General features: G+C 40.9%; 2 protein-coding genes across 2 annotated transcripts; one reads left to right on the forward strand and one right to left on the reverse strand.

Moving 5' to 3' along the window:
- Positions 1-1,290: 1,290 nt before the first annotated feature.
- On the reverse strand, positions 1,291-18,564 carry utp4 (UTP4 small subunit processome component). Its single transcript, XM_080001798.1, has 17 exons — positions 18,475-18,564; positions 17,768-17,934; positions 15,905-16,093; positions 15,051-15,135; positions 12,881-12,970; positions 12,475-12,686; positions 11,451-11,622; positions 11,248-11,339; positions 11,012-11,108; positions 10,859-10,923; positions 10,605-10,727; positions 7,593-7,746; positions 4,328-4,434; positions 3,274-3,369; positions 2,560-2,745; positions 2,131-2,241; positions 1,291-1,958 (listed from the first exon to the last, which is right to left on the reverse strand). The coding sequence occupies exons 2-17, from the start codon at positions 17,924-17,926 to the stop codon at positions 1,842-1,844; spliced, it is 2,055 nt and encodes a 684-aa protein (XP_079857924.1). The 5' UTR covers positions 17,927-17,934; positions 18,475-18,564; the 3' UTR covers positions 1,291-1,841.
- A 519-nt stretch (positions 18,565-19,083) lies between these two features.
- chtf8 (CTF8, chromosome transmission fidelity factor 8 homolog) lies at positions 19,084-22,528 on the forward strand. Its single transcript, XM_080002203.1, has 3 exons — positions 19,084-19,269; positions 19,917-20,037; positions 21,701-22,528. Exons 1-3 carry the CDS (start codon positions 19,250-19,252, stop codon positions 21,941-21,943), a joined length of 384 nt encoding a protein of 127 aa, XP_079858329.1. The 5' UTR covers positions 19,084-19,249; the 3' UTR covers positions 21,944-22,528.

The raw sequence follows: 22,528 nt of genomic DNA on the forward strand, positions 1-22,528 counted from the left end.
GCCGTGAAAGGCAAGCAAAAAAAGCTAAGTCTTTTTTTCACCTATTGTCATCTACTCACTTTCATGTGAAAAGAAAAACCACGTTGGCATCATTGTTAAAAAAAATTTAATGTTAATAAAAAATGTACTAAGTGGAAAGCCACAATGTAACTTCCTAAATTCAGAACTTATATTAAAAACATTTCCTAAATTATTTTCCTGAAAACTCTTAACAATTCAAAATTTCTATGAAAACTACAGGATAAATTCCATGAAAGCACTCTTTAACGCAACAAAAAAGCCAAAAAGGTATAGAAAACTACAGTAAATGAACCATGAGTCTTCAGAGGTCATGATGTCAAAGATGTTCAGATAGAGACGGAGCTGGAGGCTTTGATTTTTACTGAAGTGTTGGATATGAAATAGTGTTTGGACTAGGGCTGTGAAGATAAACACATTACCGGTTTAATACCCAGTACTGAGCTACTTTCCGTCATCACTGCAAATATATATATATATACATATTTTTGTATTTCTTTTTTTGTTCGTGAAAGGTAATTGGGCCCAAGAAAGTTTTGCTGGAAAGTTACAGCAGGATATGAAATATAAACAATAATCACTGCTAAGTTATCATCATTGACTGTCTTCCATGCTAGGTTCAAGGACTTCTGGAGAAACTTTTCAGTTGTTCCGCTCCCGCTCGTCACTTCAGCTTTGTAAGGGGGAGGGACATTCCATTAAATATGAGGTTTTTATTTTGTGTGTCCGATTATTTCTTGGGCTATACCTGACTCAGAATTTTGTCAGTAGAATCGATTTGGCTGTTCAATGCGAATATGAACGGGGCACAGCTCTCCGTGATTGGGCTGCACACTCACAACATTTCAGTCTCCCATGCCGAAAAAAGTCAACTTCTGATTTTGGGTTGTAAATGGGATATGGAATGATACAGTGATATTCCTGTCCCGTCAGCGTCTGGAACTACAGTGTGCGTTGCATCGCACAGGCGAAGGGCCAAAAGGAGCAGGTCGACCCGGGTGTCCTGTTCACATCAGAGCCAATCGGAGGTGGAGCCGATTAAAACCTGTGTCTATTCTATTGCAGGGTCATTTGACCTGGGACTGAGACCCGGGTTTTTCCTCCCCAGTGGGGACAAATGCCGATTGTTAGCGGATGTTACCGGGTTTTTGTGCAGTGGGAAAGGGGTAGAATATTACATATCCAATAATACATATATCCATGTAAGAGCATACTTTCAATGTTAAATTTTGAACCAGTACTCAAAATGCAATCATTAATTTGATGGGGTTAAGTAGCAGCACTGTAAATTTGTCTGGCATTTTTGCGCAAGACGTCGATTTATTTTTTAAATCACAAAAAAACAACATTAAAATCACGTGAACTAAGGTAAATAGTTTCATTTTTTTTTTTACAAAGTAAATAAACAGATGGTGAGCCATGAGTAGATAGTAACAGGTGTGTTCCCAGAGGTCTTGTTTTCTTCTTGAAACTAATTGGACCTGTGGTGGTGTGTGGTGCAGAGATTACAGCTGCACCTGAAGACGCTGCATTGGGGCATCTAGAGAAAGTCTTGACTAAAGTAAGGGGGTTTTACTTCTGAGAAAGTCTGGATTCAGCCTGAGCCTGTGCAAAGCCAGCTTACCTCCAAAGCCCATTTCTACCCATTTCTTTTTAATATTGCTTGAGGGGTGTATTTGTATTTACAATAACAATACTAATCTGCATTGATTGTTTTGTCAATGTCAGTCTTGAAAACCACTTTTAAAGGTCCTAACCCTGCTATTTGGGAAAACACTATTCTCAGGGCTCTTCTTGGAAAGCTGACATAGTTCATGTCCCCTTTATGTGGCGAACTTCTTCTGTCGAACCGGCGCTGGCAACTGCATGGCAATGTCCACCAGGGGGCGCTCCACCACCACCAGAGAAAGGTCCTCCAGTAGGCTCACGCACAGCAGATTCTGGGGGAAATTACAATATTATATGAATTAGTTGCAGTATTAAAGGGTTGAGTTCATGTCCTTGAACCAGAGCAAACAAGGAGTCTGAGAGAAACACTGAGGAAATACCAGCAGTTGGTTCATTTCAATTAAGGATTTTGTCTTGTCCTAAATTGGAGTATGGAGTTCTCACTTTGAAGATCTCGCAAATCTTGAAGGCGTGGCCCATTTTGATTCTTCTCTTCTCTGGCAAAGAACTCAGGATCCTTTGATTGTACAGGTTGGATGACATGTCAGGGAGCGGCTGGAAATGGAGAGAGAGAGTGAGCGTGAGGAGTTTATCACCACTCACTTGGTTGTGTTAATATACTTCAGCTGCATCTATATAACCAAGATAACGCAAATGGCACATTACTCATAGGAGCTAGTGGGGAATGCAGTATTTATTGCAGGAAACCCCACTGCTCACTACTAGAAGGCTTTCTTGGAAAAAACAATCCAACAGCTTTAATGTTTTACTTGTTACATATGTATTCCACAACCATCGCCATTCTGTGTATGCCAGAAAACCAATTTAAAACCCAAAAAACGTGTCACGCTCTTGTTAAAACTGTACTCTTACCAGGTTCTTGTCGATGATGCAGAACATGTCGGTGTCGTGCAGGATTATGTGGTTGGGGTTCGCCGGGCTGAAGGACACATGGGTGATGGCCGCTGTTCTCTGTTGCCACATGGGGTGGAGGCCGTGCCACTGGAGTGTGCGACTCCACTCTGTGTACTCCTTTTGCACCAGGGAGTACTCAAAGATCTGCGGGGAGGAAGGTCAAGGAGGAGGTCAAAAGTCACTTTGGAAATGTACCTTTTATTTTGTGGATTATTAACTTTGCAATGCTTCGACATGACAGTAAATATTTCATGCCTTTTTTTTTTAATGAGAGAATGCTTTATTTACAGAACGTCTAGAAATGGGGGTTTTTTTTAAACAGGAAGAAAAGCTGTTCTCCAGATGCCTCTATGCATCTTTTTTTGAATGCAACATAAATCCAATACAACATTCACCAACTTCCACCTAGAAATTGAGAAATGAAGTTTTTAATCTGCCTTTATACCAAATTCAAAAACAAATTAGACAGTCAGATCCTGCCCCCTAGCGACCGTGGGATGAACGGCGTCTGGGTTTTGCATCACAAAACATGTCAGAAGTAATGAGAGGTTGTGCGTGCGCACCCACCCCCAGAAATCTGGTACTGTGGTATGTCATCGTGTGCAGAATCCAATTTGAGAAAGGTTCCCTGTTGTGCTGACGTCAGCCACAGTGCACCATAGGCAGACTCACCTGCTGGTCAGCATGCACTATAACAAGGTTGTTGCTTGTAGGGTGGATGGCCATGGCACTGGGACAGGAGCTGTAGACTGGCACTGTACAGTGGTACTACACACACACACACACACACACACACACACAGACCTAAATATGGGACAGCAGGAATCACAAAAAGTAAGATTGTATTTCCTCAAATAAAAACCAAGCCTCTAATAAATGCCGCCGTCGACACGAAGAAATATAGGCCTGCCTCAAATACAGACCATGGGAAAAACCAAGGATGGATAAACTCCCGGTGCCTGTTATATAAAGTGAATACCAGTTAAGCATAATGTACATTTCCACCACTTTAAATTGATAAATCCAATCAATCATACAATTTTCAATACAATCGTGCTATTTTCAACAATTTGTAGTTCTGAATTACTCATTGTGTTACGCGTAAACCTAACTGTTAGGGTTAAACCTCCTCCAGACAGTGGTTCCCGTGCTGATTTTCCTGTGCTTTTATTTCAGATCAAATTTGTTTTTGTTGTTTCTACTTGTATGAAACAAACATTTTAAACCCAACTAAGGGACTTTCCTCCTTGGATCAGGACAGTGGATTGCGTAATGGAGAGAGAGCAATCTCCGGTCCACTGTGCACCCCGGCTGTTCCCGTGTCTCCAAACAAACGAATAAATAATGAGAGTACTGAGAAATGACAAATAAAGGAATCTCTTAATATAATAGTGTGTTATTTAGATGTGTTTATTTCAAGGAGCATGGCACCAAGACGGAAGTTTGACTTAAAATTTAAAGAGTTTTGGTTTGGTTTTAGATATAAAAGCCTCTAATATCATCCTGCTTCCAATAAAGGCCTGTACCCCCTGCACATGAGGTAACTGTCAATATTTGAGGAAATACAGCAACTGCATTATTAGCAGAAACATTCAGAGATAGTAATGATGTGAACACAACATGTACCTTGACATATACCTTCATAAATTCACAAGTTGTATTTATAAAACCAACTAAAATAAGACAATAGAGTAAGCACTCCTAAGGAAACAAATGTCACACTGACCTTGAGTTTGGTCAGGTTGTAGACATGGACCTCGTAAGCGGCGTTGGCTGTGGCGAGCCACTGGCCGTCCTCGCTGGCTGACATCAGGTGGACTGGCTGTCTGGAGCCTAAAGATAGAGAACAAAGCAGATTACGTCATGTTGTAGTCAATCACTTCAGTGGGATAAGAACTTTGAAACAGTTTGGATATAGTTTAGTTGGCATGTATGCATGTAAAATAAAGAATAGCACATTCATTTTGTTAAACATGTCTCCCATGTGAAGACAGATTTGAGTGGAAAATAACAGAAATAACAGTTGCTTGGTAGATTTGAAGGGGTCTTTCACTTTTTCAGTGCTTGTGCACATACATTTGGATCTCTGATGGGCCTACTAACTCACAAACTGTGAAATAACAACACTCAGTCACATTTTTTGTGAGCTGTCTATTTCAGAAAACATGGTGAAACACACCGTTCAGATTTGTGTCTCTATCCTACGTCACATTATCCTGGCATCGCCAGACCAAGTCGCAAATGCATATTAGTCTGGAATCTCTCAGGTCATTTTCAATTCCAAAGTAGCTTTACCAAAGGGTGCAGACCAAACTGTCTCCAGACGCAAATGGATAGACCTACAACCAATCAGCGCAACAAAAAGTGTGACGTAGCGCTGAATGAGTGAGTTAGTAAATTCAACTGTTACCAAATCCTGTCGAAAGTATGGCAAACATATCTTTCTTATCCACAAAAACCTTTGAGAGAAAATATACCATCCAGCTTGTTTAATATTGTTGCGAAAGCGAATTCGACAGACCGTTCCACATCAGCGGCAGCCATCTTAGTAATGCCGAGTTCAGACTACCTGATCCTGGCCTCATTTTCCACTCGTCGACAGGTTTTTGGAGATCGCCAAGCAAAGTTGCAGATCAGAGGAAAATCATAGCACGTTCCGAACTGCTCACAACACAATCCTACTGCTCTCCAAGCGCTCGCCAATGGCTCACAGATGCCAGATAACAAGACATATCAAGACATATCAAGCCGGATTAATATCTGGTCGTGTCGGGGTTGACTCGGGAGTGAGGCAACAAGCTACAGCCAATGACAGCAGACACTGGGTTGAGAAGGAGAGACAAGAGTGCACAGAGAAGCAGCCAGAAACACACACCATACCTAGTTGACTTTTCTTCTCTTGGTTTTAAATATATATTCCTTATTCAAATTCTGCATTCATTCTGTTATCTTTTTTTTTACAGTGAGATAAATTAGATAAAAATTAGATAAACAGTTGTGATTGGCCCGACCTTGGCAAGGTCGGTTGGAAATCTGTTTGAATGGGAGGGTGGCCACTGGCCAGATGTATTCTGCAGAGCAAATGAAACATGAGCTCGCAGATTTGTCTGGGTCCCAGGCTTACGTCACATTGAGACACAGTGGAATTAGAACCTCCCTCCACTGGAGAGTAACTCCACCCACGGCTGGAGAAATAACACAGAGAATAACAAGTGACACTGGGAAGACTGGCACAAATCTTTTAAAAGAAAGAGGAATTAATACCAACTGTCCATGAAGAAACTGCAGACGGTGGAAATGTAAGTATTTAAAAAAAAAAAAAAAATCTTTTTTTTGTATTTGTTTTTTCTTTCTTTAAAAATAATGTAGGGACGCACTGATTTATTGGTCATACACCGGTTTCGGCTAATAATCGCCTTTTGAGTGCTATTGGCCTATTGGCAAATAAGATGACATTCATCAATGGCAGTGCCTGGTGTTTATCTGTTGTGTCGCATCAATTTTGCGCTGGCAAAATGTGTTGGTTATTTGCAGTCTGATGCCATGTTTACATGGTCGGACACAGGAACGGGATAACGGATAACAGCACTTAATGAACGCCACGGGGGGGGGGGGCAAGCGTGATGATATGTTGCTATTGTGATGTACAAAGACTGAATATATTATACTAAATTATTTCCTGTCTGTTATTATATATAAGAATTTATACAAGTAATAACCTGGAACTGCAACTTTTTAGCCATATTCCAGGGAAAACATCCGTCACGGCAGCCGCAGCAGACATGTGCAGTAGAGTCAGCTCCTCGCATTCTCCGCCTCAATAAGGTAGCTAATATCCGGCTGTAATTCCGTTATGGAGGACAGAAAAAAGTTAAAATACTAAAATTCTGATTATTCATTTGATTAATTATTACTTTTCCAAATCGCTTTTACTTTTGATTACATTTAATTTATGTTTCCCCCCCAAAAAATTTGGTGGGCTATTGAAGTACTGAAAAATTATTCTCATCGAGTAGGTAGTCGTATAGCAGACAAAAGACATGAAACAGATATTTTTCACTAAAATAATCCGTCATGTGATATATATTATTATGTGATATATTAAAGGTTGTGTCAGAAATTAGTATGATTGAATCAAAGATAGTGTGATGAAGGGCTGAAAGACTTTACTTATTGTTTTATAATGAAAAATATTTCTTTGTTTCCCTGGCACAAAAGGGGGGAATAAATAAAAAAAACATAAACAAACAAAAAAAACAAAAACATTGGTATCGGCATCAGCCAAATTGTTATTTTAAACATCGGTATCTGCCCAGAATTTCACAACTGGTACATCCGTAAAAAGAAGTATGCGGTATATAGACTGTAGGCTGTGGCGAGCGATGGGTTGTGTGTTTCTCCAAACAAAACCAATAAAAGTAATTAATAATAATAATAATTTTATTGTAGATGTATTTCTTTTTATTTTCCGGTGTTTACAGGAAACAAAAAATCCCTCGCATCTCGTTCTGGTGTTCCCCCATAAACTTGCAGAACGGCAACGAAAGTCGGAACAAACTTTTAAATTAGGCATTGTAGATCAAATATGAGTGAAGATTCAGCAACTGGATTGCTTATTTCTCGCCTCAAATTTGTTCAGAAACAGATTTTGGTAGACTGATAAAATGAAATCAGTGAAATTTAACAGACTCAATAGAACACAACACGGAGTAAAGCTCAAACCTCACAGGACTTGGAACTTGTGCTCAAACCCCTTTGGCTCACCGAACTCAGGCCTCAGGCTCCACCCACAAAAAACAGCCCGTTTTGGAACAGGATGGTCTAGAGGCATGTTAGAATGGCTAGAATGCATAATCTGAGTGGTATTTTCAGCAAAAAACTTCAAAAACATGTTTTGGGGACCTCAGATGGCGATATTAACTTTAAAAAGGGCCATTATAAGTCTAAGTGAGGATCTGATAAACAAGGGTTCTACTGAACTGGCGTCTCACCTGACTTGGGTTTGAGCATGTGCCCGAGCTTTGCCTCCGACTGGCTGAGAGCGATGATGACGACGGAAGATTGGCCGCAGGACGCAAAGAGCTTGGAAGAGTTGGGAGAGAAGCACAGCTGGGTGGCAGCGCAGAGGACGCTTGGTAACTTGGTCTGAAAAGAGGAAAAAATAAACATTTAATGAAAAAGAAGATGAGCCGGAGAAAGTTCACTCAGAGAAAAACAAAACATTGCCAGGGGAAATGAACAGACAATATTTTTTTTACCCTGTGCTGTCAGCAACACAGTATTTTTATGCTATTGCATCTAGGACAGTTAGTCTGCAAGTTGAGTTCAACTTCTCAAACTGCAATGCAACTCCTTATTAATTCTTAAATCATCAAGAACTGCTGCAATAACTCTGTTCTGTGGACGACCTGGAGAATGACAAGAGCACAGTTCTTTGTTATACAGAACTGCCACCAATCCCCTTCTTTGGAGAACTATTTTACCATGTTTGGGTCTATAAACAACTAATCCCTTCTCCAAGAGGGGGAGAATCCCCACGGGTGAAACAAATAAACATAGAACCAAACAACATGTACACAGAAAAACATAAACATCGGGCAACAACATGTATCAAAAAAAAAGTTAATTAGGTACACGAAAACTGGAACAGCAATTGGCACATGGCCTCTTCCTGTCATAGTTATGGCAGTAAATGAGGAAGAAAGGGAGAATGTTGCAACCAGGAGGGTGCCGAGTTGCGTTCAAAGCAAGTGCTGGTGGTGTGCGCGCGCTTATGATAAGAACGCCTGTGTGTGTGTGTGTGTGTGTGTGTGTGTGTGATGTGTATATACTGTATAAAGTGTCCACCAGTGAGTGTACAGGACTTATCCCAATTGGTTCTGGTGTATCGGTTCTGTATATGACCGCAGGCCCGGAGCCAGGTCCCGCACCGACAGGCCGACACCCCGCCCGAAGCCGCCCCAGTCCCACTGTAGCCGACCAGACCCCCCACCCGGCCGTGAGCCCCGAGCACCCATCTACGTAGTCGAGTGTACTCAGCGCAGGGCACCCGGATGTTAGCCTTCCCCCCTGCCGACACCAGCAGGCCGCCAGATATATGGGCCCTCCAGTACCCCTGGCACCCGCCGCAGAGAGGCTACGCAGCGGGTGCAAAGGCCGACCGCCGGCCTCCCAACCCACAACAGCAAGCGCCCACTCATTAGGCCACCATTTAAAAAGTGATTCGGTTGGTTTTACAGTAGGAGCCCCTTGGAAAGGGCAGCTGGAACATGATAGGACCCAGGTAAATCTGTGATTGGGGCGTGGCTGACCTATGCAGGGACCATGTCGGGTCCATGCTCGGATTCTGCCTGTAATGATATTCCCCTCGATGATGTAAACCACGCGCCGGCGTCTGGGAACGCTCCCAGGCTGCATTTGTGGAAAAGCAGTTGTGAAGCTTTATCTGTCCACCGGGGGGGGGAGCGGTGGTTCAAAACGTCATGTTTTGGAACGGAACATACAATTGAATCAAGATATACAGTACATCTCTGATTTTAAAGAACAAATGGTTTGAATCAGTCTTTTTTTTTTTTTTTTTTTACATAAAATAAATGTGACATATCCTAACAAATTGAATCGCAATACCTAATGTATTGCCAAACTCGCCATATGGTGTGTTTTTGTACTGCAGGAAGTTTTTCATCGTTCTAAGGACTTTTTGGAGGAACAGCCCCTTTTATTGTGTCCAATTTCAAGAGATTGTTTGTCACATACATACACATACGACAATACATATACTGAATGCAGTGATATGTTATGACACCCGGTGATTAAGCACAATAAGCTCTATAAGCTCTAATATACTCAAATGTGCGTAATCGACACAAGGTGCTCACACAGGCAGCCACAAGGGGTGGTGCCACAATCGCAATTCTAGGTTCTATAACTATATAATAGAATTTATATGTAAAAGTTGAGTTGTCTCTGAGACTAAGTATCTGATTACTGGTAATGATACTTGCATTGTTATCAAGTATTTGACAATAAACTTGAAACTATAATTACATAGACCTAGTTTGAGTGCTCTCATTTCAAAGCTATTGAACTTTGTAATTTAAAAAAATGTAAATAAAAAAAAAAACAGCTACCATTTTGAAGTTAAAAAGCTGTGCAACATAACGATTATAATAAAGCGTTAATACCTATTCTCCTTCATATGACAAAAAATCAATTGAACTTTGAAAGATGACCTTTGATCGGGGTTCAAAGGACAATATCTCAGACAATGGGTTAGGGTTGAAAATCTGAAATCTTTGTCAGGAATGTGATTGGGTTTTTTGTGAAATAAGCGCCATCTTAAGGTGACAAACTGCAATTAAATAAATGGGCGCGTTCACAGTCTAAATTAAACACGCCCCGTCAGGACACCTGAGAAGGAGGGGGAATTCCACCCAATTGGCAGCCGCCAGGTGGTTGGCTGGAAGCTGGTTGCAATTCGGCTGTCAACCGGCTGGAAGAGCCCTCCTCAAGTGGCTCCTACTGTACATCCATGAGTGTAATAAATCTCAAACCACACCTCAGTTTGTTAATTTAAAAATATGTACTTTTTGCCGAGACTGAAAAAAAGTTGTTGCTGAAATTGAGTAATTATATAATTGAGTAATAATGATCCTATAATTATAACCCATACAATGTTAAGAAAGTGATTCCAAAAAAGGGGAACCACATTCATTAACGCAATTATTTTGTGTTTTAGAACAGCTTGTCATTTTTCCAAACACTGCAATCACCAACATCTTGACCCCCCCTCCATTAGTCTTGGTTTAACTAGTTTCAAATGTTAAAGTTTCTGCTAGGATGCCCTCGCCAAGTGGCTGAGGTGACTCAACCCTCCCTCCATCTGTCCTAGTCACCCAGTGTTCAAAGATAAGATGGACTTGCGTTGACACACACACACACACACACACACACACACACACACACACACACACACACACACACACACACACACACACACACACCTTGGTGATGCTGACGCTATCGCCGTCATAATGTACTCTGTAGAGGCGGACGCTGGAGACCGAGCTGTATGCCAGCCAGCCACCGCACGGGGACAGAGCGCTGCAGGAAATGTGGTCGGCACCCTGCAGGGGAAAAACACATGTGGCTAGTCAGTGCTCAGTTGCAACAGTCACAGGTGTCAAAGTGTTAAAAAAAGTGTGTTAAAACCAACAACAGGAGTAGCAGAGGAATCACGTGTGTGCTCAGTGCAGACCTTTCTCTTCAGGTGAACCAGCTTCTCTGGCTTCTTATTCACGGGAAGCCGCTCTCCTGGGTTTCCTATGGAATATGAGAGGGGGTTGTTGGGCGCTCTCCTATCCTCCTGTACTCGAGTGGCAGATGGTGTGTGTGTGTTTGTTTTAGTCACCGTGTCCATTGCTCTCCCCAAGTCTCCACAGCTCCAAATGGTTGGGAAACTGGAAGAGCAGAATTCCCGCCTTCTTCGCACAGGACACCAGACTTCTCTAGAAACAGGAAGACAGAGAGGAACACGGTTCAACAAACAGGAGAGGTCATAATACATACATTTTAAAAATTCTATCAAATGTTGGTTTGTGACCAAGCAAGGCTGGCATTTTCTCTACTGCTCGAGTTGATACTCACATGTGGAAAGGTTCTTTTGCACAGGGCCGATTCCTTGGTGTCCTTCTCCACTTTGTCCAGAAGGGGTCTCACTACCAAACGGGTGTCGACACCTAGGAGATCATTTTGAGAACAAGAAGCCATTACAAGCCTCTGCAGTTTTCGGAACTCTCATGATACTTTCCCCAATGTAACCCCACAAGTTAATCCGTGGCACTACTGACCTCCCGAAACTATGACCGTCTCGGTATGGACGAGGGCGCGGACGTCGTGCGTGTGGTTCTTGAAGGTCCTGGTCCGGACCCACTCTTGGTCCTGCTGGTCCATAGTGGAAGAGATGAACTGGAACTGGACCACGGTGCCCTCCGAGGTCCCCGCTATCAGACTGCTCTCGCACTGCCCCAAGCACAATACGAAAAATAGAAAAACAAAAAGACAATTTAAGAATTTAAATTTTAAGAGAATGGCTCAGAATTCAAAGCAAAACTCAACCGATGCAAACGTTTTATCTGATATTTCAGAATATTCAATGCTTTGAGAAGAATCTAAAACCAATCTTGTATTGTTGCGGTGTTGAATGTTAACTTACTTTTTTGCCTTTGTTTACATTCGCAACCGTCTCAATGTCTATTTTATGAAATAATACATTTGTGGGGTATATTTTAGGCATCCAAATTTAAAATAGATTTATTTTGACTTCTAATGCAATGTAAAGGCCTCACTTACTATTTAATCAATTTAATACATTCTGACTTTTTAAAATAGCTAAAATCAAGACATTTTCAGGTAGCAACTAAATGAATGAAATTAATGAATGAACACATGAGTCAGAAATGATGATCCTTCATGGGCTACATGCTTTTGCTTGTTTGATTTTTTTTTATATTAATGCAATTTTGTACAATTTTTCTCTTTTATTAGCTTATGCTTACCCTGATTTAATTAATGTTAATCTTTCAATTTCTTTGTTATTATACTCCAAATGTGATGGCCTTCTTTTAGTGTACATCACTTTTAAAGGCTATTATTATCTGGCACATGCTGCATTTTGAGGATGTAGTTTTGAGGAGCAAATAACGAAGTGAGAAGAAACTGTTTTATTTCACAGTGAGTGGGCGGAACAGACTCGATTAAACATCACTTTGCAACCGGTTTCAACAAGGTATTGAGATTTCTTATATATTTTTGAAGATCAGGAACAGGGATTTCCTCATCTCTAAAAATCTGGTGAAAATGCTCGGCACTCACATGTGAGACAGACAACGCCATGACGTCCCACTTGGTGACGAGGTGGGTGCGGACAAGCGTGCCCATCCGTCCGTCCCACACCTGGACTTTGCCGGCAGAGTCTCCACTGACGATGGTGTGGTCAGACAGGAAGACCACGCTCCAGACAACGACACCCTCCCTCTTGGATGACCCCACGGCCCTCTCCACCAGCAGCCTGTGTGTGGCGCGGCCTGAACACGGACAACCCAGGAAGAGGGGGTTGGGAGTCAGAAGCACTGCCAGAATATTTATGGAAAGAATGGTTCTTTGGGAAAATGGTTAGTCTCCATGTGTGCCATGCTAAAATAGATATAAGCTTTTATCTTGAGAACAAAAATAATATACACAAGGGCCCATATTCAATTTGGTTTGCAGTTAATCTCACCTGACTGAGCGTCAAACACTCGGATCATGTCCATCGTGCCTGCCGCGATGTGTGTACCAGAGGGGTGCCAGGAGAGGCACAAGATGCGACCTAGAAGCATCACATCAAAATAAGCTATATTCAAAACTTTGTTACGGAGACACTGGTTGAATGAGTAATAGATCCCCTGCAGGGTGTATTAATAAAGTAGACAAGGCATCACTTTCAGGTATATTTTGCCTTGTACATAATTTTCACTATACTGTGCTCAGGTTAGTGCTGGGCAGTATTCCGTTACATCCGGGATACTGTTTTTTTAATTTCCCGTACAATATGAATTTTTCAAATTCGGCCATATCGCATACCTGAAACAATTGCTGTAACTGTAAGCAAAATATATAATGTTTGCTGCAAAGAGCACTCCAATGTATTGAGAGGGGACCCCTATTAACTGCTTACACTTCTTATTAATGGTTATAACAACAATTAATAACCCACGACTAACTCACTTTAACAACACCTCCAAAACACCATGGCACACAACAATTTGTGACACAAACAATTAGTAACACTAATAAACATTAATAAACACTAATAAACATTTACAAAATTTCACTGCCAAAGAGCATGCTGGGTACAGCCTGCTAGGTAGCCAGGTAGCATAACAGTCTGCTGCAGATGGGAGAGGCTCCCTCGTCGCTACTGTAACGTTACATCAAGAACATAAAAAAGATATGGAGGATGAAGAAAGAGAGGCTGGAGAGCATGCACCAGAAGAACTTGTGCCCAAGAGAGGGAGCTGTGTCTGCTGTTTGGAAGTTTTTTGGTTTAAAAAAATTGTACATAGACCAAAAGACTGTTTATTGCAAAGTTTGTCGAGCCACTGTTATTGCCAGTGGTAGTAACACAAGCAACTTACTCCATCCCCTCAGCAGAAAACATGTGCTGGAATACCAAGAGTCTATGCCATTACAGTTGTCGGATTGAAGTTTGTCAACCTGTAGCGCCAGTGAAATAGTGAAACCAGGGCTCCAGACTAACTTTTCCACTTGTATAACTTGTGGGACCAAGTTTCTCAGTTGATCGTGCCTGCACATTATTTGGTCACACTTTTTTTTTGGTACAGCATGGTATTAATCAAAGACCTTGCATGCTGATGAATGAACGTACAGGCAGTGAGAGTGCAGGTAGGAACCGACTGAGCCAGCGAAGAAGAAAAAGTACAACTTTTAACCACAATGGCTAACACAGAAGTACGTGTGCTGGGCACCAAAACCATCTAATGATCAGAGCTTTCCACAAGGATATGAAGTACCCAGCCAGTGGGAAAAAGTAGCCAGCTGGCTGCCCCCCACTGGAGAAAGAGTTTTGCCGTAAAAAAAAAACAAATTTGGTGGCACATTCTAATGCCACTATTCTATCATATACAATGATCTTAATTATTACATGTTTTAATGAGCCGCCTACCCGATTGTAAAGATGTAGTGAATTACCGTAAAGTACAATTAGACAGTTGTGCGTTTTAGCCCACACAGTCTGTAACTAGCAGACAGTGCATTACAATTACAATAACGGGATTAAACAGAAAGAAACTTACAAAATGCACAGTGATCAAATTTCATTGAGGAATCATAAATAAGGGGAATCATAAATATGTCTTTATATGTGTTCGCGTCCAGACACGGACACAGCTCACTGTGCGGCCTAATTAACTAAAAACAGTATGGGGAGAGGGCATGGGCACAAGTACGGACGGGTATCGTTACAATTTTAACGGTACTACTACTCTTACTGAAACGGCTTATCTTATTGGTTCTTTTTTTCCTACATTTTTTTAAGAGAAAAACTAAAACAAATTGAGCACAATAACACACTGCTTTATTTTCTGCTTATAACGCGTGGAGAGTGGGCAATCGTAGCTCAATCTGTGCCCTCATCTCCTAGTGCGTGTGAGAGCCAGGCACCCATTCATGCAAAAAAATTAATACTGTGATACAAATTTTTGGTCATACCCCCCAGCACTAGCTCCGGTATTACTCATTATTATTAGTAGATCTACCGTGTGTGTTGGCTTGACCTGGTATTTTACATTCTACACTCTAATGACTCCAAACGAATGTTCTGAGTCTATACTGTTCAGTAAATGTAATGCATTTGTACTTGGTATTGGTCCATACTTTGTGTTACTCACTTTTCTGTCGGTCGAGGTTTCTTTGAAACTGAATCGTTTCTTCCAGAATTTCAAAGACCTTCACCGTCCCATCCTCACAGCCAACCTAATAATGAAAAAATAAAATGGAACTCCAAAACTTGAGATTTAATAGCCTTTGTACTATATTAAGATTAAGAAAAGTCAGCATAAACTCTGATGATGATGGCTGATGGATCGAATGAAAGGTAGACTCGCTCCCCTGTAATTTGTTTTGTAAGTAATAACTAGGGTCCTACCAATTTCAGACATACATTTTCAAAAATAATAGATTTCACAGACACTAAAAGAAAAACACATTTCACGGTGATGAATGAATTAAACTTTTTAAGCACACACAGGCCGAATCATTCTCATCAAATGCAGTGATGTTTCATGTTTACATCCAACAGCGCCAAAATAAAATAAATAAAAATAAAAATAAATAACCACACCGTCATTGTAAAGACTCACTGAGACGAGCTTAACAGCTACTCTTTGTATGAAGCGTGTTCAGTTAAAATAATTTAATATACATTTGCCAAAAATATGCCAGATTCATGGGTGGACAAGACCACAGCTCCTTATATCTATGGAAATGATAACAGCTGTTGCATACGCCTGACGTGGACGAACGCCCCCGCTGTTTGTTGTCGTGACTGTAGTTTTTCTAAGGACCTCCTGCTGCTGAGTCCAGCTCCATTGACATGGAAACACAAACAGTACAGTCGGCGCGACTCGGCACAGTAGCATTGTTTCTCTATTAAATTGTCAATTACGCGGCAGGAGGCAGATTTCAGGGTCTGTGACGTGACTTTCACAGCCGTGAATTTGGTAGGGCCCTAGTGATAACTAACCGCAAGGTGTGTCCCCTGGCCATTGCAGCTGATGCTCCAGATGGGGCCTCCATAGGCTTCAAGGATGTATCTTGGTCTCAGGTTCTCCAGGTCATACTCCACGATCTCACCGTTCAGCCCGGCACTGAACAGGCGCCCTCTGACCCAGCACAGAGCCTCGGCGGTCCTACCGTCCTTACCTGGGATCACCTGCAGTTCGGATTGACACAGGACGTTAGGGTTAAACAACAAGCCAAAGCACTTTGGGGACTTATCCCCATTTTAGCTCTCGTGAGCCATGGGGTTGCACTGTTAATTTTACAAAAAATATGTAAAAATACCAGTAGCGGAAAAAGTAGTTAATGATTGTTGCATTTGTGCTGAGGAAAAATAAAATTGCCTTCGCTTGCTTTAGCCATTGCACTTTACTGCTAGGTAAAGTTAATTTTATCACAATGCCTTCATTTACCTCATGTTGTATATATCCTGCACTTTTGTAAATATATTTTTACTCAGCCATTGCATACATTAAATCATGGGTCTCAAACTCGCGGCCAGCGGGACGATATTTTGTGGCCCCTGACTTGACATCAAAGTTTAGTGTTAGTGCGGCCCACACGTTTTTCTCACGCACCTTTTGCCGCCCGTCTTTGACATGGGCGTTTTATTATTTTTTTTTTATCACTTATGGGCTACCATAGCTCAGGCTCGTGACAGCTTCCGGTGGTGTTTGTTGACAAGTTAGCCAACGTGAATTAGCAACATTAGTCACTTGGTTGAAACGTGATTCCGGAGTGACACCAAGTGGAAGGAAAATATATCCTGTCACCCAGTGCAAGGTACAGAGGACTTAGGAAGTGGGCGGATTCAACAAGAGTAATCAGTGACCTAATAAAGACAGCAGAGTGTTGCTGGAAAGGGAAAAGAATTACATGGATAGCAAATAGCATGAGATGGGCGGCAAGAACAAAAGCTTATTATTACAAGAGAAATAAGGAGAAGGAAAAAGGACAGATATGAGCAATCGCAAAAGAAAACAAATTTAACAAGACCAATTTAATCAAAGCAAGAAATTAAAAGATATAAAACATGAGACAATGCACTTGATGTTAAGAATTAAGACAGGTGGAGTAACATGGACATATCTGTGTGAAAAGCTCTTTTTCACCATGAACTTTAATAAGTCAAAGTACAGGTCCAATCCTACTGATGAGCATCTTCCAGCCATACTGAGGGTCTCAACTGCTTCCTCCCTCAAGCCAAATGTGGCTCAGCTGTGTAAGAGGAAGCGCTGCCAGGTCTCTGGCAGCAAGGAGTAGGTAAGAGAAGCCTATGTTCTGAAGAACCGTTCAGGTTCTGAACTGTTATCAATAAAGAATGAGAAGATTGGATCAGTTGTACTTTTTTTGGAATACTTGATGCGGCCCAGCCTCACCCAGACTCTACCTCCAGCGGCTCCGAGGTAACTTGAATTTGAGACCCCAGATTTATATATTCTTTCCATGCTACTGGTTTTCATCTTTTTTTAAACAATTCTGTTTTTGTTGACAATGTTGCAGCTGGCTCTATGTTTAGGAATTTTTTTAGATACGCAGTGGTGGAAAGTGAAAAAGTACATTTAGTTGGTTACTGAACTTAAGTACATTTTTCTAGTGTCTGATACTGAAGTATATTCATTTCAAAGCAAACATCTATAGTTTTTACCCTGCTACATTTACCGCATGAGGATCTCCTTCCCTTTACTGTATAACATACTTTCCTTTAAAAATAAAAACCTCTCTCTATATCGGCTCCAACGCTGTTTTTTTGTACCTATACACAGAAAAGAAAAAAATGTTGAAAATAACTCCACCTACAAAACAAATAACCAAAGACATTCTTCACCTTTTCTTGATAGTAGCTGTCCGTGAAGTTGATGATCTCCACCGTGCCATCGGCCCGGGCCAGGGCCAGCCGCTCTGTGTGGGGATTGAATGCCATGGATCGAACGGCACTGGGCATGTAGTCGAAGAACCGCACCCGGTGCACTTTGTATTCACCCATGGCTCCACCTTGTGAAGGATATACAAGTGGGTTAAACTGAAGAAGTCTAACACTGTACAACTCCTCCACTGGTGACCTGAGGAAGACGAGGTGACGCTATAACACTCATCTTCTACCAATACTGTGTATGTTATATTGTCATAACCAATATGATTTCCACCCTTCAGTGTACAGTATGCATAGTTATTTTATATCTACGTGCAACATGCGAACTTCCACAATTTCCCATTTGTCGCAGCGTGAATTCATGACACAGGTGGTTTCCCAATTACTATGTTATTACATATTGCCATTTTTTTTTTCTATTTTTTTTTTGATTTACTTTATTCTTGTTGCCTATCGTTTTGATGCGAGCTGCTGTAACACCGCAATTTCCTCCATGGAAATCAACAAACTGTCAATTGATCTACATGGAGTTCTAGCCAGCCCACGTTGGGAGTTAGCGCACGTGTGAAGGTATTTAAAACAACACGTTTCTCATCCTTAACACACATTCATTACATGTAGAAAAATATTTATTGGGTAATCGTCCGCACAGACGCACTCACTTCTAACGGGCTCCTTCGCTTTCCTCCTGTGGAGGTTAAACTGTCGAAGAGACTCCGCACGTCGGTTGGAAACAGTGAGAACCACGTTGGTCTCTGAACCGGAAGCAGTCTTCAAAGAGCGGAAGTACGTTTCTTAGAGAAAAAAAGAGTAGCGGTAGATTTGGCAGGTAAAATAAAACTCGAAATAAATCAGCAAATACAATTTAATACTGCTACTACTACTACTACTACTAATACTAATAATAATAATAATAATAATAATAATAATAATAATAATAATAATAATAATAATAATAATAAACAACGCATATATACACATACAATAAATAGATAAACAAATAAATAAACAAATAAACAAATAACCAAACAAATAGATCGATAAATAAATAAATAATCAGATAGATAGATAGATAGATAGATAGATAGATAGATAGATAACTAAATAAATATGTTATCCATCGGATCAGTTTCTTTTAGAAAGTGGATAATATAACGATTTATTTTGCTCGACGATCTCACAAGCGGATGTGCTACCGGAAATACGTAGTTGAGACGACAGCCGCAAACTATCTGGCGGGAAAGAAGACGCAGCAGCAGCAGTAACAGCAGCAGTAGTAGTAGTAGTAGTAGTAGTAAGAGTACTATCTTGTACGTTGAATAACGGTCAGTTTTAAAAGTTAATTTGGCTTCAAGAGCTTAGCGAAGAGATGCTAATCACTTTAAACCGACGTTAGAAGTCGGCACTGAACAATAAGCTAAGACAGAAGTCAGGAACATGGTCCAAATAATCGTAAGGTGAGTGGTGAAATCTACTGTCGCTCAACAAGTCACCAGTGTCTTTCAAAAGGCGCCGTGTACATGAATCCCTACATTTTAAAGTGGGAATCCGTGACATTATTTAGTTACTTTGCTGAAATTTTTTTTTAAATCTTGGTTCTTTCTAAGAAACAACTATTCAATGTTTAAGCATTATGCGTGTGCTCCTTCATCTGCTGTTTGTCGGTGGCGGGGTCCGCCTTTCATAAACAGAATACAAGGATCGGGCATGAGTGGAAAGTGCAAGGCAGTCAATGTGAATTTCATGAAGCGGCGTAGCTAGCTGTGAGTGAACTGGATTATAGATGAACACTCCAAAAAAAAAAAAATAGGTCCCTCATGAAAAATCTTCCTACCACCTCTAATGAGTCATGGCAACAATTAATGATTCAAATTGATTCGAAAAAGGAATACTTTCAAGGAGAAGGAAGTGACTACCTTAGAGCGAAGATTGGGGTTGACCTGGATGATGGAGACACAAAAAACAACGTGGTTTTGAATGGAATTCTGGAACTTGCAGTGTAATCCACCAAACACACACCACCGTGTGGATTACCACTTTAGTCACTTTGAGTTACTTACTGTACTGGAATGGTGTATTTTCCTCTACCCCCTTCATTCCCTAGAAGCGTGAACGGCAGTGCACCTCCAGAATGGCTGCTGGTTGAGCTGCAAGGAGAGATAGTGCCCCGGCAGAATTCTGGTCTGGCAGGGAATGTGATGGGAGACCTCGCCTACACTACAGAGGTTAGTTAGCAACGCTGCATTAACTAAGGGTCAAACAGTGAAATAAAAGCAAAATTAATAATACAAAAAGATAAATATATGCAGATAAATGAATACAGGTAAACTTTGTGTGGAAGTATTTTATATCTATCTATCTATCCCTATATCAGACCTGCCAACCTGCACGCATTTTGTGTACCAACTACACAATTCTTGGTCAAAATACTCCGGTACGAAATGCCAGCTGGAACTACGCAAAAATATATATTATTGTAATTTTATTACGGAAAACAATCAATCAATACGAAACAATGACCGGTCACCAGCTGATCACTGTCAGTTATATCAGATCCGTTGCCGGTAAAATGTTCACGCCCGATACAGTGCTCATGTAGTGGTACTCAAACCGGATACCAACGTAATGCAGCGTTGTTGACACAAAAGAGCGTCAATGAAAAAAAATGTTGGCTGTTTGGAGGTACCTCAAGGTAAAGGAAGATTGGATAAATTATTTATCTATTGCCTGACAATATTCTCACATTGTGCAAACTGCATATCGCTGTCGCTACAGTGGAGCTCTGCTCGTTTGAGACTCAGTTCTTGACAAGTCACTCAGTAAAAAGAGTCGTTCGATTTGATTCAGTTAATTTAATGCACATTGAGCAAAGGACGACTTCCAGTGAACGAGAGTGAGAAGAGTCGGCCATTTATTATTATTATTATTATTACTTTTTTTTGGCAAGTACCGTATAAATATAATAGAAATGTATATTTGCACTTGAAAGTGATATTCTTTCATTTAAAGTTTGAACTGGACATTTCCATGTTAGTTATATGTTGTGTCCAGTTACAGGTTGCATTATACTGAAACTTGGTGACAATCCCATATTCTATTTTATTGAAACTTGGGGACAGGTTCATGTTCTCTTCTTGTTCCATAGTGAATAATGGACAATAATAAACTGTCAAAATCAGCGAACTCCATTTTGGATTTGGATTGTTGTGGTAACTGAAAATTGCAGCAGAAGTCAGTACAAGCAGCTGTCCTATTACTCCTGATCACGGATATAAAGTTTAAAATGATCGAACAACAATGTAAAGTATATTTAATAGTCTGTATTTTATTATGAATATACAATTGAATGAAAATCCGAATCAGCCAAAAAACTGATCGACAGGTTTATAAAAAATTAGGAATCAGGAATCACAGTCGGCCAAGAAAATTGTAATCGGGCATCTCTAACTGGTAATCATATTGTGTAACATCAGGAGATTATTCATTTCAAGGGGTATATCATATATTATACCCCTTGAAATGAATAATCTCCTCCAAAACGGCAGGTTTTGTTTTTTTTAATATATATATAAAACCTGCCATTTTGGAGATGCTCTGACCCAGTCATCTAGCCATCACAATTGGGCCCTTGTCAAAGTCGCTCAGATCCTTACACTTGCCCATTTTTCCTGCGTCAACAAATCAGCTTCAGGAACTGACTGTTCACGTGTTGCCTAATATTTCCCACACCTTGACAAGTTCCATAGGAACTAGATGATAAATGTTATTCACTACATCTCAACAATCTTTGTCTAATTAAAATTTGTAAAAATGTAAAATTTGTCAGCTGTCGACAATGAGCCACAATAAAGAAAGAGCCCTCCCGCACTTCTCCACTCTGTCCACCAGGGTGTCCCTGTGCTGATCATCGGCCATCACATCCTGTACGGGAAGGCGGTCAAGCTGGAGAAGCCATTCGCCGTTGTCACCAAGCAACCGGGTCACGTGGCAGGCGGCTCCTACCAGCAGGGGGCCATGGAGACTGACGCCTCCACCTCTACCTCCTACTCGGTGTCCGCCCTCATCAAGAGGAAGCTCATCTTCAAGACCCGGCCCAAGCCCATAATCACAAATGTGCCCAAGAAAGTGTGAGATGAGAGTTAAATTTAGTTACGTTTTTTCAATGGATTTCTTGTACATGGCGCTGAACTGGCCTCCAAAAAAAAAACAAAAAAAAAAAACCAGTCCGGGTGGTGTATCCCTCCCCAACCCAACCCCCATAATGGAGCATCCTCTGAACTCTTTCTGAAATACGGACACAGAACAGCAGGGGGTGGCATTGTGCTTTTTATTTTGTTTTTGGAATACCTTTCATATCAACTTCAAGATATTGTGGATGTTTTATTTTTCGTTTTTGGTATTTTCTGTCAAACGATGGCTATAACAATGCATTTTGGAATTAACACCTAAATGATCTCCCAATTCACCTAGTACTCCCTTCTCTTTATTCAGTAATGGTTAAATGCTACTACTAAAAACAAGTTCAAAATGAATAGTTCTGGTGACTGCTTCTGTAATTTCAAACCGCAATAGGGATGTTGTCTTTTTATTCAGGTGAAGATGAAAGACAGTTTTTCAAGGCCGGAAAACGCTCTAGAGACATAACCATTGTTCTAAATAAAACATCCTCATGGCTGATGCAGTATATGCTGCACATTTCAAATTAAACCACAAAAG

The sequence above is a fragment of the Zeus faber genome (assembly GCF_960531495.2).
Source record: "Zeus faber genome assembly, chromosome: 6".
Classification (NCBI taxonomy): Eukaryota; Metazoa; Chordata; class Actinopteri; order Zeiformes; family Zeidae; genus Zeus; species Zeus faber.

Excerpts from the sequence above, each read along its gene's own strand:
- utp4 (XM_080001798.1), bottom strand. The coding sequence starts at position 17,926 with ATGGGTGAATACAAAGTGCACCGGGTGCGGTTCTTCGACTACATGCCC. Across the intron at positions 11,623-12,474 it reads TGGCGTTGTCTGTCTCACAT|TGCGAGAGCAGTCTGATAGC; the intron begins GTGAGTGCCGAG and ends TGCTTGGGGCAG. Across the intron at positions 11,340-11,450 it reads GACGGTCATAGTTTCGGGAG|GTGTCGACACCCGTTTGGTA; the intron begins GTCAGTAGTGCC and ends ATGATCTCCTAG.
- chtf8 (XM_080002203.1), top strand. The coding sequence starts at position 19,250 with ATGGTCCAAATAATCGTAAG. Across the intron at positions 19,270-19,916 it reads ATGGTCCAAATAATCGTAAG|AAGCGTGAACGGCAGTGCAC; the intron begins GTGAGTGGTGAA and ends TTCATTCCCTAG. Across the intron at positions 20,038-21,700 it reads ACCTCGCCTACACTACAGAG|GGTGTCCCTGTGCTGATCAT; the intron begins GTTAGTTAGCAA and ends TCTGTCCACCAG.